The sequence below is a fragment of the Globicephala melas genome, chromosome 1 (genome assembly GCF_963455315.2).
Source record: "Globicephala melas chromosome 1, mGloMel1.2, whole genome shotgun sequence".
In the NCBI taxonomy this organism is placed as follows: domain Eukaryota; kingdom Metazoa; phylum Chordata; class Mammalia; order Artiodactyla; family Delphinidae; genus Globicephala; species Globicephala melas.
The window spans coordinates 46,501,225-46,519,483 of NC_083314.1; the positions used below are offsets into that span (position 1 = coordinate 46,501,225).

At 43.4% G+C, this 18,259-nt stretch overlaps 1 protein-coding gene across 4 annotated transcripts in view; it reads right to left on the reverse strand.

The window, feature by feature from the left end:
• Positions 1-18,259, reverse strand: part of RGL1 (ral guanine nucleotide dissociation stimulator like 1) — a 278,994-nt gene that overhangs the window by 56,529 nt on the left and 204,206 nt on the right. For all 4 annotated transcript variants that reach the window (XM_060295494.1, XM_030849185.2, XM_060295492.2 and 1 more), the window contains one exon: positions 13,256-13,333. In XM_060295494.1, the coding sequence (XP_060151477.1) occupies positions 13,256-13,333 (78 nt within the window). The remainder of the gene's footprint in view (positions 1-13,255; positions 13,334-18,259) is intronic.

Below are 18,259 nucleotides of genomic sequence, written 5' to 3' on the forward strand. Positions count from 1 at the left end.
CAATCAGCACTCATGGAAAGAACTCAAGGAAACTGCCACGTAAAATAGAGTGCTACAGGATACAAAGCATGCTCCTGCAACACTTGTGGCTCCAGGCCTGCTGGAGGAAGGCAAACACTGTGAACAAATACCAGCCCCCACACACAGACACCACACACTCACACACACCACACACGCACCACACACGCACCACACACACACCCCACACATACACTCACACCACACAGACACACCACACACACACACACCACACCACACACACACCACACACACCACACACTCACACACACCACACACCACACACACACCCCACACATACACTCACACCACACAGACACACCACACACACACACACACCACACACGCACCACACACACACCCCACACATACACTCACACCACACAGACACACCACACACACACACATACACACCACACACACACCACACACACCACACACTCACACACACCACACACTCACACATTCACACACACACCACACACACACCACACCACACACACGCCACACACACTCACACACCACACACACACACACCACATGCCACACATACACCACATACACACAACACACACACATACACACTCACACACACCACACACACCCCACACATACACTCACACACACCACACACACACTCACACACACCACACACACACACACACCACACACACACACACACCACACACTCACACACACACCCCTGAGTTAGCCCCCCTCAGGACAGACCAATTCAGGAACATCAAAGTGTAATAGAGGGACTTCCCTGATGGTGCAGTGGTTAGGAACTCGCCTGCCAATGCAGGGGACATGGGTTCAAGCCCTGCTCCGGGAAGATCCCACATGCTGCGGAGCTACTAAGCCCGTGCACCACAACTACTGAGCCTGTGCTCTAGAGCCCACGAGCCACAACTAGTGAAGCCCACGTGCCTAGAGCCCATGCTTTGCAACAAAAGCAGCCACGGCGATGAGAAGCCTGCACACCATAACAAAGAGTAGCTCCCACTCACCACAACTAGAGAAAGCCCACGCACGGCAACAAAGATCTAACACAGCCAAAAATAAATGATAAATTAAAAAATTAAAAAGAAAAACTTGTGAAGACTGAAGAAGTAATTTCTGAAGCCAAATGGAAAGATTAAGATTGTGACATAATCTAAACTCAGTAAGGAGAAAAGCCAGCACTCCTCACTCCCAAGGGAACGTGTGTGTCTGATTAAGAATGACTGGATGGGGGGTGGGGAGAGCAGGGGCAAGACCCAAATCTGATGGCAGAGCAGACAACCAGCATTGCTTTCTCTACCTCAGACATCCTTGGCAAGGTGCAAGTTCTTGCAGTATGTGAAGGAAGGAAGTCGTGTCCAGACCCAGATGCGGTTTCTAAGACTTTTACTGGTAATAGAACAGACCCCTGGAGAAAATGAATTCACTAATCCAACTAATATTTATTGAGTACCCTTTATTTTCCATATTCACAAAAACTATTTATGTGATGAATGTCACAGTAGAGGAGTCTAGGGTATTTACCTTCAGAGAGAGTAAACCTGGTCAGGGCTCCATGGAGTGCTTCCCTGAGGAAATGACGTTAAAGCTGAGATCTTAAGGATAAGGGAGAATTAGCAGGGTGAAGACTCTGGGGTAACAGCGTAAGCAAAGGTCCTGAGGTGAGAGAAAGCAAGACACTTTTAAGAGACATAGGAAGAACTGTTTAAAGAATAGGAAAAGAGGGGAGAAATGGAGCATGATGAGATTTGCTATGCTCATTTGATTTCTTAGCCAAACAGAAATCACACTTAAGAATACCTGGTTGGAAGACATCAGACAGATGTCTTAGCTGAGAGGTATAAGGAAATAGTACAAAACTTCTAATCACTCTCAGGGACCTTCAGGCGTGCAATGCAGAGTAAGAGGGCTGACTGAGGTGAGCATTAGGCTATTATGCTCAAACCACAGATTTTTAATACATACAGGGATTTTAAGATAAATGCATTAAATCATGTTAAAATTGCATAGGTAGTAAAATACTCTAGAATTGGTGAAAGGTTTAATAAAAAAAAAACCTTCTAGGTATGAGGTCATCGCTCCCATGATGTATAACTTCCAAGCCAAGAAATAGGATTATTATGACAAAAAGAATAACTCTGTCCATTTAGAGCTTTCTCTCCCCAGAAATCTATTTGAGGTAATTTTTTTTTTTTTTTTTTGCGGTATGCGGGCCTCTCACTGTTGTGGCCTCTCCTGTTGCGGAGCACAGGCTCCGAACGCTCAGGCTCAGCGGCCATGGCTCACAGGCCCAGCTGCTCCACGGCATGTGGGATCTTCCCGGACCGGGGCACAAACCCGTGTCCCCTGCATTGGCAGGCGGACTCTCAACCACTGTGCCACCAGGGAAGCCCTGAGGTAATAATTTATCGTTACTTAATCATCAGCAGAAGATTAGACATGGAAACATTTTTTAAAAGCAGCAAAACATTTTTTCTATTTTAGGATACTCTCCAAGAATTGGATCTTTCCCTAATATAGATAATGAAAAGGTAAAAAGATCTATGTAGAGGGTGGCCTTTGAAGCAGTGTAGCACAGGACACTGCCAGGCCCTCTGGGTGGGAGCCAATGCACTTTGCCCTTCAGGGAAAGAAAGCAAAGTAACCTTGACACTGACTCTGAGCTAGACCCTCCACCTTGTTCTCCTAGTCACAGAATGATTTTCTGCTGTTTCTGGGAAGGCTGCCAGTTACAGTCTGCCTCTAAGACCCCTGGCTAGATGGTTTTCTTGATGAGAAAGAACAAAGGGAGATGCAGAGATTTTTTTTTTTCCTTTTTTTTGCCTGTAAAAGCATGTAAAGGATGGAAACATTATCTAGACTCGTCAAGGTAATCTTGCAATGCTTTCTTGTACATTTTCCATTGTACATTTTGGTACTGGTGGTGAGTAGACGTTAGAACGCTGGGAGGGAAAGTAAAAGAGGAATTAAGAGAGATCCAGGGAAATAAATGTAAACAAAGCCAGAGTAGGGACTAAGCACCAGAAGGCAATATAGGGCAGAAAAGCCAGTGAAGGGCCATGGGCAGTTAAAGAAGAGGAAAACCTCCAAGGCAAGAAGGAGGAAGAAAAAGATTGGGATAGGAAAGGACACGCAGTAGAAAGAGTAAATATGGGTGGGAAAGGGTCAAGGGAAGGAGGAGATGAGCTCAAAACCAATAACTCAAAATCAAGTGTTTACACACCTGTCTTTCATTCCCAAACTACATGTGCAGACCCTGGCAACTGAATGTAAATTTACAGAAATTGAAGAGAATTGTTGTGCAGAGACTTAATCCTATATTACCAAACCTTACTCAGTATGTCAGTGACTGCACTCCATTAGAAAAGGAACAAAACTAAGAGGTCCCCTAAATGCCTGTTTTTCATGAGCGGTAGAGCCAATGTGGTTACACACATTCTCCGGAGTCAGACTGACTCTCTGGTTAGTCAGACAAACCCAACCTCTTTATGCCTCTGCTTCCTCATCTGTAAAATGCATACAGTAATAGATCCCTCCTCACAGAGTTCTTGTGAGGCCTAAAAGAGATAATATATCTGAAGTATTTAGAATAGTCCCTAAGACATAGTCAGTGCTCAAAAACATTAGCTATTTTCATTATTTTAAAAAAGAAGAATTACAATCTATAAGATTAAGGACTAAAGGCAAAAGGAACTACACATCAACACTGGACTCTGGTTGAGAAAGTTGTTTCCCTCGGGGGTACGAGTTAACGATTCTGATACAGCTGTACATATATACTGAAACTGAACAATTAAGTAAATGGAAGGCAGAGGGTAGAAGCCGGTTTTCTCACTGCTGGAGAGGATACTCACAAATAAGCAAGGGGAGGAAGCTAGAATGGTCCATGTGGTAAGGATTAGAGTTGCAGGCATCAGTGAAAATTCATATTTAATATAATGTATAGATGGTTATACATAGAAATATTTATAGGTATACGTATTTACACATATATTTCCTAGCCATGTCAGCTGACAGGGCCAGAAGAAATGACACCCCAGTAGCGATGAGCACACCTAGCACCCAGATCTTGGTTTCTAATATCATTCTCCAATAAAAAGAACCAGGTCAGGCTTCCCTGGTGGCGCACTGGTTGAGAATCTGCCTGCCAATGCAGGGGACATGGGTTCGAGCCCTGGTCCGGGAGGATCCCACATGCCGCGGAGCGGCTGGGCCTGTGAGCCACAACTACTGAGCCTGCGCGTCTGGAGCCTGTGCTCCGCAACAAGAGAGGCCGCGACAGTGAGAGGCCCACGCACCGCGATGAAGAGTGGCCCCCGCTTGCCGCAACTAGAGAAAGCACTCGCACAGAAACGAAGACCCAACACAGCCAAAAATAAATATTAAAAAAAACAAAACTTTAAGGTCTCCTGAAAATCTAAAAAAAAAAAAAAAAAAGAACCAGGTCTCCTTGAAGAAATGGCTGATTCTAAGACTGGGATGGGAAATATACAAGATGAGTCTAGAACGTCTTGTAGTGCCATAAAGTAAGGAAGGGCTCAAATACAATAATAGGGATGTGTGAAAGTGACACAGGAGTCAACCAGAAGAGTTCCCAATGGCCAAAGCTGGAATAATCTGAGCAATAAAATACATAAAGTAGCACTGCATTATATCCCACAGTATAAATAAATTTCCATGAGTCCATACTGATATAAATAAAAGACTGAATAAATTAATAAATGGGCGAGACAAATCTCCCATGCAGAAGTTTTCCAAATAAATTAGGTAGATACTTTATCCTAAAAGAAGGGAAGCAAACCAAAGGGGTTGTGCATAGTGACTTCCTTCCAAACAATATAGTATGGAAAGGAAGGGGGAAAAAAGACATATGTCATGAAGAAACCTGAAAAATAACAACTTCATCCAGGTGATCAAGGCCAACATCAACAGTCGTAAACCATGTTGAAAGTATGTGATGAGAATGGTATTTTATCTCTGTGATATTTCTCTCAAACCTCATAAGTTCAGTCTAACTATGAGGAAAAATATCTAATTACAAGAAAAATTCTAATAAAGGGGTGTCCTAAAATATATCTGGATCAGTACTCCTCAACACTGTCAAGGTCATCAGAAACAAGAAAAGTCAAAAACTGTCACAGCCAATAGGAACCTAGAGAGATATCCCAACTAAATGTAATACAGTGTCCTGGATGGGATCCTGGAACAGAACAGGGCCATTACGTAAAAATAAAAATAAGGAACTCTGACTAAACTATGAACTTTAGTTAACAATGCATTGATTCATTAATTATAACAAATATGTATATTCGTGTTAGAAGTTAATAATAGGGGAAACTGTGGGGAAGGTATATGGGAACTCTGTATTATTGGCTCAATTTTTATATAAATGTAAAACTGTTGTTTAAAATGTCCTAAGGGGGAAAAAGAGATGAACAAGAGGGTCCAACCTAAGTACTTAAGAGAAATAGTCTCATTTTTATCACAGGGAAAGAAGTAGAGACCACACAGTGTTGAGGTTAAAGCCTGGGTTAAATTCCACTCTCTCATTTATTCACTGTATGACCTTGGACATGTTCCTTAACCTCTCTATGTCGCAGACTCGTCATCTGTAAAACAGGAATAATAACACATAGAGTTATTATAAGGGTATTAAAAGGATACTCAGTACTTAACACAGGGACTATTCCTACGAAGCAGCCAATGAACTCTAGCCATTATTATTAGAAAGAGACACCGCCGCTCACCAGTTATTTTTCAGGGACCTCAGTAACTCATTATTCTCCAATTCCTCACAGTCCGAGAAGGGAGTTTTTATGCTATAAATAGGTCTCTAATGAAAAAATTGCTGAGGCGTTCTACAGTTTTCACCATTAGAATGGAGTTTCCGTTGGGGATGACAGATGCTACGAGAACCAAGAACAGGAAGCAGGCGCTCAGATTGATGGGCCTGACCAATCTGGTCTTCCTTCTTCTTTACTCACATCCTCCAACCCATCTCCTTCCCCAGGAAACAAGCCTAACTTCCACATTTCTAACAGCTGTTTGGGGACCTTGCTTGGGGTGTTCATTTCATTAAAAAGCCAGGCAAAACAACACAGGCTAAAGGAAATAATCCCAAACTGTACAATCTCAGAATGCTAACAAGCTAAAGCACTAGTCACAACGGTGAGACTATACCCTAGTTCCTCATGTACTTCTCTCTGCAGCCCTTTTACTGTCATATAGACAAATATGGCGGCAGGGGTGAGGGGGCAGGGGGAATTTATGAGCACCAGAGATCCCAACGCTATTTTTGAAATAACAGGCCTGAGAGCAAAACGGTGAGAAATCCAAGTCCTGGAGTCAATTGGACCTAAGATCAAATATCAGACCTGTCATTAACCAGTTGCTTGATCTTAGTCAAAGCACGTAACTTTTCCGGAGCCTCAGTTTACACACCTATAAAATCAGGACAATATCTCACAGCATGTCTGTGATGGTAAAAGAAGGTACAAAATGCCTAGCAGAAAGCCTTGCACTAAGGTAAGTACACCCCAAACTGTAGCCAGTGGTGGTGGTCGGAGAGGTGACAGTGGTATCATCATTTCCATCATCTCTGCCGCTGCAGGGTGATCAAGGGACAGAGTCTGGTTGTGATGTCTCTTTACCTTTCTCTAACATGTAGAGGACCTTAGGAGATTCTCAGGCGGCCATTTATTCTTCTCTCTGAATCAATGATTATCGATGTTGTTTCATTCCTCCATTATTAGAAAAGTAATTTCTGCTTGGGAGCCTGCACTCTTCCCTTAAATGCATAATTTTGATTCAAGATTTCAATGAGTTTTTTAAAACTATACTTTGTTTTTCTTTGTCCAGTATGGATGTTTTAAAGACAATACCAGGCTCTTTTATGTGGTTTATTGCATCTCCATTTCTACTTTTGTTTTACTTTTTAAAAATATTCCTTTCACATTATAGCCTTTAATTCTTCTAAATTTGGAGTTTTAAATCTTATTTTTGCTCTGTTCTTTACTCTTCTTTCTTTGCCCCAGTTTTGTTACAATCACTCAGATTGATTTCAATTGCCTTCTTAGGTTATTTGAATTTGATGGAATGAATATTGATCGCAAACTCACTGGGAAGACTTGTTAATACCTTCCACTGTAAAGTTTCCCAGATATTAAAGAATTACAGCCAACTTCCTTTAACTCATCTCCCTTTTCTTTAAAATGTTTCCAATATCTTGGATACTAATATTTATAGGACTCTTTACCACTGGCTAAAACCTGGTGTCACTATTTACAACTTCTGGGAAAAGATTACAAGAATGACTTTTATATCATCTGAATGTCTGGAGATGAAAGCAGTATGATTTCAGTGGTTTAAACCACTGCTATGGTAAAGAGTTTGAGAAAACAAAACATGGCATTCCAGAAGGGAAGTGATGAGAGTCAATTAAAGAAAAACAACTGAAATTATTTCAACATTACAATAGTAATTTTTTAAAAGGAATAAAAAAGCGTAATTCCTGAATAGTTTTAAACATCTTTAAATAAAGTTCTGTGTGTGTGTGTGTATATATATATGTATATATATGATATTCTAATCTCAAATACATTTCAGAGAGTGAAGATTCACGGTGTCTAGGCTCTGTATGGTTAATATCCCTTCTTCATGTTCTCTTCACTTCTGAATTCAATGATTGTAATAAATCTGCACTAAGGAAAGTCTCCTTTTCCCATCTGGTTCAGATTTTATTATTCTAAATAGATAGCATTTTCTCATGTAAAAGTGTCGGCAGGAAGGAGGAAAGGGGCGCAGGTAGAATGAATGTTGGCAGAGATGTCTTCTTCTGTCATAGGAAGTGAGTTCCCTGATTTCCCAACAGTGACAAGTTTAGGGATTGTAGAAACAAACATGGCATGACTTATTATTTACATCAGTCTAGTGCTAACATCAGAAATCACCGTGTGGCAAAGATTCCAACATCTAAAATCCTTGCAAGTTGAATTCCCTGCAACTGAAGGAATTCTTACTTTAGCCAGATAACTTTAAAGGTCCTGATATCACACAAAGCCTGAACCGGGCATACTCGGGACTGGAATTACAAGTGAGAGTCACAGCACAATCAGATACTTTTTGAAATTCATGAAGAACACTAGCCAGTTGTGGTCCAAGACACCAGAAACCAATCTTTCATCTTGACTGTTTCATCTGTTATTTGCACATTTCTGCCTTCTTTTAAGTTCTTTTATCCTTTAAAAGGTTCATTAGATCCATATTCAGAAATACAGGAAAGACTGTTACCTTGGGACTTGGGAGCCTGTATCAAATGTAAGCCTTGTTCTATGCTTTACAACAAAAACTGAAAAACCAAACAATAGTTGAGCATTTTCCTTTTCATAGTTAAACCCAGTAGTGATTCCCCACCGCCACCCCCCATATCCCTGGGCTGCAAAACTGAAGGCATCTGTCCTAAAACAGGATGTTTACTTCTTAGAATGTCACTGAATTCCTGCCGGTCTGTTTCCCACCTGAAATCACAAGAACACAGATTTGCAGCAAAGGAAAACAATGGGCATTTTGCTGCTCCTTGCCTGACCCCACAATACAATGCTTTAGTCCATCTCTTTATTTACGATCCTAGCCAGCAGTTCTGATGTCACGATTAATAATAAGCAAATCAAAGAAGCTGTGTATTTTTTCTTTCCTATTTTATCAAAACTGGTTACCCAGTCTTTCCAACAGAGACAAGCAGTAAAGGGCACCTCTCAAACGATCAATATAATATTTGGACCATATCTCTGCTTCTGATATTCATTTTTAAGAAGATGAAAAGAGGGATTCCCTGGTGGCGCAGTGGTTGGGGGTCCGCCAGCCAATGCAGGGGACACGGGTTCGTGCCCCGGTCCGGGAAGATCCCACATGCCGCAGAGCGGCTGGGCCCGTGAGCCATGGCCGCTGAGCCTGCGCGTCCGGAGCCTGTGCTCCGCACCGGGAGAGGTCACAACAGTGAGAGGCCCGCGTACCGCAAAAAAAAAAGAAGATTTAAAGAAAGCTAAATAAATTTTATCCTAGGCATCCTTAAACTTGAAAGGATCTCAGAGCACTCATTTGTCAGGAAAAGAGACTGAAACCGAGAGAGGTGAAGTGACAGTGGTGGAGGAGGAGCTTGAGTGTGAGTTCTCCAGCCTCGTTTCCCAGGGTCTGTCACCTTCCATGAGGCTGGCTCCATGGCCACCTCAGCATTGGATTCGCCTAATTATAAGAAGGGGCATAAATAAATAAATTTCCAAGTAAGTATGGTATTATTTTTACATATATTTAGATGTTCATAAATAAAGACAGTTTTCACTTGAGCACTGCAGCAGCCTCATCACCATCCAGCAGGGTTTCTTACCTAGACACTATTGATATTTAGGGTCAGGTAATTCTTTGTTGCAGCGGGGAGAGGGGCCGGTCTTGCACATGGCAGAATGTTTTGCAGCAATCCTGGCCTCTGCCCACTAGATGCCAGAGCACCTCCCCACCAAGTTGAAACAACCCAAAATTCTCCAGATCTTGCCAAATGTCCTCTGGGGGCAGAACTCCCCCACTGAGAACTGGCATATAGCCATATCTCCTACACATCTATCGGCCATCAGGAGGCCTTCAGTCACTGCTACAAGTCAGCTGCTGCAGCTCTGAGATGATCGAGGAACTTTCCATGTGTTACATGTGGAATGGACAAGGTGCTTCCCTGATTTCCTCCAAAAACAGACAAAGCAGTGACCCTATCAAGTCACAGAAATGATCAGAAGGGTAACTTGTGAAAAAGAGAATGCTCAAGTGAGATGAAAAATAATAAAAGGAGAAGTGGAGGGAAAAAACCCCAACAAGACAGAAGAAAGGGAAATGGAAAGAAGAAAGAGGTCAGCAGAGAGAAGGGATTTTAGCATTCCAGTATCTGTAGGACAGAGTGACCCATTATACGATAAAGTGGCATATTTTCATCAGGCATAATTTTTTAAAAAGGCAACTCAGTCTGAGGAAAAGGGTCAAGAACTTTCTACCAATTCACTGTGAGGCTTTAGGAAAGGACCATTGTCCTCAGATGATGGACCCCTCAGGGGAGTTCTATGTGAAGCTCTTTGTTAAGGCCTCATATGCTTAAAACTGTAAAGCCCTTTAAAACAGCTTATCCTGGAGCCTCACCCACGTTACTGTTCCTGGTGTACAATTCATTTGAATGACGTTTTAGAACAGGCCTTTGAAAGAATGAGCATGACTCTTCACGTCCAGAGTACAAAGCAATTTGCTTTAACTGCTACTTCCCAGAAAACTATTTAACCTCAAAACACCCCCTGGGAAACAGCAAAGCTCTCGATAGCTTTCATACTGTTACTCTCCTCAGGGTGTTCGGGTGACGGGTTGAATGGTAGCTCTAGATGTGACGCAATTCCAAAATACGTAGGTGACAACATGCTTATTGCTGCATCTGGCCACAGATCGAGGTTACAGTTGACAAGCTGGCCACTCAATTCGTAGAGTATCTCTTCTTTGACATGTGTTTTAAAATTCATTCTAAAAAGGTTCTTTTTTTAAAAAAATTATTATTTCTGTAAGTTTTCATGGATACACAAAACTAACAACAACAAAACTCCTCTAATCCTACGATTCTCAAACTTTAATATGCATAGGAATCACTTGAGGATCTTGTTAAAATGCAGATTCTAATCTAGGTCTGGGGCGGGCCTGAGACTCTGCATTCCTAACAAGTTCCCAGGCGATGCTGATGTGGCATTTATGGGCTAGGCAGCGGCATCTGGATTGGGCACAACAATGAGATAATAAAGAACCACAAGAAAAAAAAAAAAGGTTGTAAGTCTAATCCATTCCCTCAAATTACCTATCTGATTATACGGCTTCCCTCCTGCAAAAACTTTTTAGGGCTGACTGCCCACTGCTTACCAGGGAAAGTCCAAACCCTCTTGAATTTGTGAGAAATTCAAACCTTTCACGATAACTTCAGCTCCACTAGCTGCCCTCACCCAACATGTACACAGTGAAGCAGCTGCCCCAATTCTGTGCTGTTCTCCCAAATATCATATATTCTGCACTTCCCTGATTTGATCCCACTGTCCCCTCTTCCTAAACGGCTCTACCATCCAAACCTTCACACTCCTTCAAAGCCTGCTTCAGATGTCACCTCTTCCAAGAAGCCTCCCTAAAGCCCTCTAGGAATAAGGTATCTCTTCCACTCACCACACCTTGCACTTGGAATTCAAATATCTACACTGGTGTGTTTAGTTTTCTGGAAGGTTATGGCCCATCCAATAAAATTATGAAACTACCTGACAACTAACTCAGGAGTTAAAAAGATACCTAGTTTTCTCATCTTTATATCCCTGGCTCCTGGAGAAAGGAGTCCATCAGCCAATTGCCTGAACAGTTAAAAATTCCATAGGATTACCTCCCTGAACTTTTGATCCCAAAATGAAACCACGAGTGGTTTCAAGCACCCTAGTATATAACCTATCTACTCAAGAACCTCACTCTTTCAGCAGCCTGTACCCCTACATCGTGGATTTCTTCTTCACTGACTGCTGGATCAAATTCATCAGCATAAACTACCTCCCATTAAAAAAAAAAAAGGCACAATGAAAAGACCATCCCTTGCCCTCATCCTCCGCCTCATTTCTGTTTCCCTTTACAACATAACTCTTCCAAAGAGTCGTTAAACTTGTCGTCCCCACTTCCTCCCCTTCTAACCTCTCTTAACCCACATCTGCATCCACCAAAACTGCGCTTGCCACGGGTGCCAAAGACGAAAGTGTGGCAGAATTAGGAGTCACTCCCCAGACCCCTCTCACTTGATGTCTGGACAGCATCAGACAGAGTCGGTCACGCCCCCTCCAAAACCCCTTCTCCGCTTGTCTTCTGGAACACAGCTTCTTTCTTCTCCTTCCCCCTGCCTGCTCTGTTCCAGTCTCCTCTGCTGGACCGTCTGCTTTCCTAACTCTCAGTACTGGAGGGAACCAAGGCTCAGTCTTTGGACCTTTGCCTTCTAGATCCACCCTTCGTCCACAGGAGGTCACATCCATTCCCATAGCTTTAAACACCATGTATAAACTAAGGATGCCCAAATGTATACTTCCAGCCTAGACTTCTCCCTGGAATCTACACTCACCCAATTACCTCAAAATTAACACACCTAAGATGAAATTATTGACACGTGCTCCCCACCAAACTTTCTTATCGCATAAAGCCGGGGCTCCATTCTATCGCTCGCTCACACACAACCCTTGGAGGCATCCTTGCCTCTTCTTTGTCTCACATGCCGCACCCACTGCATCGGTACATCCTGTCAGCAACACCTTCAGGACTTCTGCAGAAGCTGTCCCTACGACAAGCTACTACTTCTTGTTACCACTCCTATAATGACGATGTTGACAACTACTATTACTACTCACGTCCGTGCTGCCATCACCCCTTGCCTGGACCCACGTAAGGGCCCTAACCGGGCTCCTTGCTGCCACCCTTGCCCCTGTCCCCAGGGTCATGGTCTATTTTCCACACAGAGCCAGAGTAGGCCTTTTAAATATAAACCAGGCCATAGCGCTATTCTCCTAAAGGCCTGTTAAGTGTTTCTTATCTTTCTCAGAATAAAATTCAGCATCCTTCCCAAAGCCTCCATGTGATGAGGGGCCCTTACAGGCCTCATGCCCCAGTACCTGCCACTTCATTCACTTGGCTGCAGCCTCATTCACGCCTCTACTGTTTCTCAAACACTGTTCCTGCCGCAGAGCTTTTTCCATATTCTCCCTGCCTGGACATTCACAAGGCCTCACCTGCACCACTTGCAGGTTTCTGCTCCAATGTCTCCAGATGAGGTCAGAAAGCCTATGTAAATCAACGTCTCCATCAGGATCTAGCCCCCCTGCCCTCCTTCATTCTTTTCTGCCTGGATTCTTTGTCTCTCTCTCTCTCTCTACTAAAATATAAACTTCATAAGAGCTTGGACTTACTTATTTTGTTCATAGCTGTATCCCTTAGCACAGGGCCTGGCCAAGAGTGTGTGATCAATACATGTTTACTGAATGAATAAATGAATAGCATTAGATGGTCAAAAAATACTTCTATGACTTTATCTGTATTATGGAAAAAACCATGGCAACATTCCAAAGGAGATTAAAAACTCCACTAAATTACATTCTTTTAAGATAATAAGTCTTGACTGAGAGCTTGTAATGCAGAGAAGAGGCAGACTCACTTCCTGATCACCGTCTTAGACTCTGATGAACTTTGGCCTCCAACTTCTTCACAGTTTGGGCTTGTCAGGTTCCCATACCTTTATAGATAAAAACAAACAAACAAACAGAAAATGCAATGAGTAGTGTTGGAGAGCAACTCTTTTCCATTTCAAGCACAACAGTTATACTTTTCAGGAGTATTTAAGGAAAGTAATATCTGTGAAATAACATCAAAAATGATACTATATTATTGATATTTATTTAATGGGTAAACATATATATGTGTGTGTATATACACGTGTGTGTGTGTGTATGTATCAATATACGGTCTACAAGGAAAGCGATTTAGCAATGAATCACATTACTTAAAACTTTCTCTTAATATTTAACATTTCTTTGGATTTTTTTCGATGAAATTACTCTTTTCCTCTTAGCAGGAGAATCAGGCGTTATGGGATGCACAGGTGGGAGATTCCTCATGAACTCCGGAGCATCAACCCCTCTGTGTAGCTACTGAAGGAAGATGTGGCTTTGCTTGCACAACCTTCACGCCTGTGCCACACATGGGCGCAAGATGACGACTCCATGCTCTGCTTATGAGTCTGGTCTCCTTGAGGATAGGTCCTACTGGAGGAAGGTGATGGAAATAATTCCAAACCCTCAAGTAAAGGCTGAGATAGAGACAAGGACTGAAGAACAGAATCGTCGTGTCTCAGCAACCAAGAGAGCAGCAGTGTATACACCGAGGTCAGGCTGATCTAGGCTTCCCCAGCCACTGGGGAAGGGGGGCAAAGGGCAACAACGGTTTAGAAAGCAATAGGTGCCTAAACTTTAAAATTTCTCTCATTACAAACTCAAAACTTATTAAAACATTGATCAGGGGCTTCCCTGGTGGCTCAGTGGTTGAGAGTCCGCCTGCCGATGCAGGGGACACGGGTTCGTGCCCCGGTCCGGGAAGATCCCACATGTCACGGAGCGGCTGGGCCCGTGAGCCACGGCCACTGAGCCTGCACGCCCGGAGCCTGTGCTCCGCAACGGGAGAGGCCACAACAGTGAGAGGCCCGCGTACCGCAAAAAACAAACAAACAAACAAAAACATTGATCAGTCCCCGGTTACACTGTTAGATGTCCTTCCAACTCCATAGGTAAGCAAGTCTATTTCATACAAATATATCATGTTTTGTTTGGTTCAGAATGTTCATTTAGTAAATTCACTTTAGACTCCTAAGGAGGAGCCTTTATATTAACTTATAATGCCTAGACTATTTCTGCAGTCTCTCTTCCCATCAGTGGAGAATTCAGAGATTCCTTGGAGTTTCACAAGCTGGTAATCTGTCCCAAAGTTTTGATAATAGAAATTCTATAACTGGTGGGGTTTACATTTTTAAAGAGAACACTTCTGTCTTCTACTAATAGGATTAAGAACCCCAGTACCCTTATGGTTCCTTGTTCCTAGGATTTACAAGCCCTTTTAAAAATAAAAGCCCACCATCTGGTTTGACAGAATGCCAGTCCATCTGGTCTCCCCATCGCCCTATCCCGGCAGGTCCTAGTTTACGCCCACAGGCATCAGCCCCCTCCCCCATCCACGTGCTCCTTCTCAAGCTCATCAGCTTTACGGACTCCTTGGCCTCCCAGAGGTATTTTCCACTGGCCTCCACCCTCCCTGTTCCTCTTCATTATGTCCTGCACCTGCTATTTAGAGGCTTCCAGGGCTACCCTTTGCTTTCCCTGAGATAAGAACTCAGTCAGATTAAGATTTATGCAGCCCCATGTGGGCAAGGCAGGGCTGGGAAATGAGATTCCTAGTAAATAAATAGAGTGGGATTTCTTGGCTCTCTCTTTGGCCACCGTCATAGCGAACCCTGTCCTCATGTTCCCTCACAACAGACTCTGGTTTATTTAAGTAGGAAAGATGGGGTAAGTACAGTGAAGAGGGAGGCCACTGTGCCTGCTGCCCGTCTGACTTGAGTGATCCATAAACTCCCGCCTGCCAGCCCTCAATGACTAAATGTGGGACTTAACCTTCGTTTGGGTCACATTCTGTGTTCCTTCATTAATTCTCTTTCTGGCTATCCCGGAAATATTGCATCTTTTATCTTCCAACTGGAACCTCTGAGAGGTCGAAATAAAAGCGAAAAAGCTTCACGAGGGAAAGATACACATTTTACTGCACCTGATATTTTTCTTTCCAGAGACGTTCATACTAAAAATCCCCTGGTCTTCCTATTCCTTGTCTTTACTTTTGCTTCTCACACTCTGCTGCTCTTTCTCTGCATTTTTCAGACTCAGAGCTGAGATGCTGGCCGGGATGACATGAACACCCATCACAGTTCTGCTCCCAGAATGTGATGCCACGGTGCAGTCAGACCATGTCACAAAGCGCTAAGTAACTTACACTGGTGAGTGAGCAAAGTTCTCTCTCCTTAATGAACCCGGTACCATCTGCTCAGAAGACCACATGGATACTTCTCCCGGCCAGCAGAGTATTATGAGTAGAGGCTCATAGTCAGGACCAGCATGACTGGTTGGTAATAACTTGGAGACAAATCAGAACCATCAATAACAAGGCATGTGTGTGGTGGCGCACACGGTCCAGGCACTCAGGCTCAAAGGCTGCAGCATCCCTAACTCTTTCTTTTTTTTTTTTTTAAGATGTTGGGGGTAGGAGTTTATTAATTAATTAATTTATTTTTGCTGTGTTGGGTCTTCGTTTCTGTGCGAGGGCTTTCTCTAGTTGTGGCGAGCGGGGACCACTTTTCATCGCGGCGCGTGGGCCTCTCACTATCGCGGCCTCTCTTGTTGCGGAGCACAGGCTCCAGACACGCAGGCTCAATAGTTGTGGCTCACGGGCCCAGTCGCTCTGCAGCATGTGGGATCCTCCCAGACCAGGGCTCGAACCCGTGTCCCCTGCATTAACAGGCAGACTCTCAACCACTGCGCCACCAGGGAAGCCCCCCCTAACTCTTTCTTCTCTGCCCGATCCACTAGGAACATCTTTTGGCTCTGCCTTTATGACATATCCTGAATCCCAGCACTTCTCGTCACTCTGCCCTGGCTCACACTGCCCCCATCTTTGGCTGGATCCGTGCAACAGGCGCTTAACACCTCTCCTGGCAGGTCTGCCTCAAGCCGCAGCGATGCTGTTCATGCCGCTGCTCTGCTCAAAACCCTCCCCCAGCTCCCACTCTTCTCCACTCTTCGGAAAGGCCAACATCTTACCCATCTCCTGAGGCCCTAAGTGACATGCCCCTCATATCTCTGACCACGTCTCCTACACTCACTCACTTCCCCTCAGCCTCACTGGCTTCCTTGCTGCTTCCACACACACACACACACACACACACACACACACACACACACACACACACACACACACACACACACACACACACACACACACACACACGCCAGGCATCCTCCTGCCTCAGAATCTCTGCACACTCACTGCCACCGCCTCCCACGCCCACACCGATGGTGCACTCCTGGGGCTCCTGCAGGTCTTTGCTCCAATGTCACTTTATCAGTGAGGCCTTCCCTGACCATCCTATGTAAACCAACACTAACACCACTGTTTTATTCTCCTCCACAGCCTTTAACACATTCTAGTACACTGTGCAATTCATACAGCTATTGTCCATTAGAACACAAACCCCATGAGAGCGGGACTTCTGTCTCTTTTGCTCATTACTCTTTAGAGCTTAGAGCAAGGGCGGCACCCAGCAGGCATGCGGATGGCTATTTGCTGGGAGCAAATGAGTGGTCTAGTGGGGTTCCCTAGGCAGACGTGGAAATGAACCTCCCAACGACTAGGTTCATATTTGTGTCTATAAAGGCATTCTTTGGCTTTTTGCTTATACAAGTGTCTTAACCTGTCTGTGCCTTCATTTCTAATGATCTAGGAGCATAAAAAAGCTTTAGGATAGCTGCGATCGTTACAAAAATCTAAAATTAAAATGCGAAAGGAACTTTTAAGATCCTAGAGCTGAGACCTTGAAGGTGTAAGTAGTATAAAAATACAAAAAAAAATGTATATACAGTTTTACAAAGGAGACCTTTAGAAGCAAGATAAAATTAAAAAGCCTATAACCCTCTGGAATTTCATGGACTGGGGAGGGGACGATTATTTGCCCCTGCACTTTTCTTACCATTAAGGAGAATTAAAGCCTTACAGAAAAGAAACTAGACCAGCACTGGAATCAAGAACTCTTTAACGCTCAAGCTAGGTCGTTTGAGCTTTAAGAGTTAGTTTTATGAGATTAAGAGTGTTTCTTTGATGTTTCCTGGACCCTCTCATAGCTTCCCATCAAAAACCAAAGTCAAGTTCAATTCATTTACTCCAGGGGAGTAAATAAAGGGTGTGTATGTGTTTAATTAATGAGTAGCTACAGACAAACCTGTCAACAATGTCACCTCCAATTTCTGCAAAACCTCCCTAGAGTTTAAGATCAAAGCTCGAACCTCTTAAGAAGGCTTTACCAGACTGCCCTTCTTTAAAGGCAATTCATAAACCTTAAAATACAAATTATCAGAATGACTTCTGACATGGTTTTCTCTGTATCACAAGGCAAAAGAAAGATTTACAAATGTCTCCTAAAGTACAGCCTTGCGCAATTTTTTACTGCAGCCTAAAATTTACTAGAAAAAGAAAAAAAAAAATCTCAATATAACGTTTAACTGGTTGCTAATATTTAAACAGGAAACAGTTATTTCCAGGGGGGATGGATGTATTGTTTGGCGCCTATCCGGGCAGATAAAACGTTTAATATGTGTTTGAAGGGACGACCAGGGATACTTGTGGTTCAAAGAAATCTTAAGATGAAGTTATCCCCAGGGACAGTACTTCTGGTGGTGGGGGGTGGGGGGGTGCTTTCTAACCTTTACTCTCTAACAGAAAAGTCTCGGCAACATCAGACCAGGATGGGGATAATCCCGAAGAACCTTTCAGGCTCCACTTGTTTATGGCAGGTGATCCCATGATAACGACAGTTAATAATTATTGCGAGCTCACTATATACCAGGCA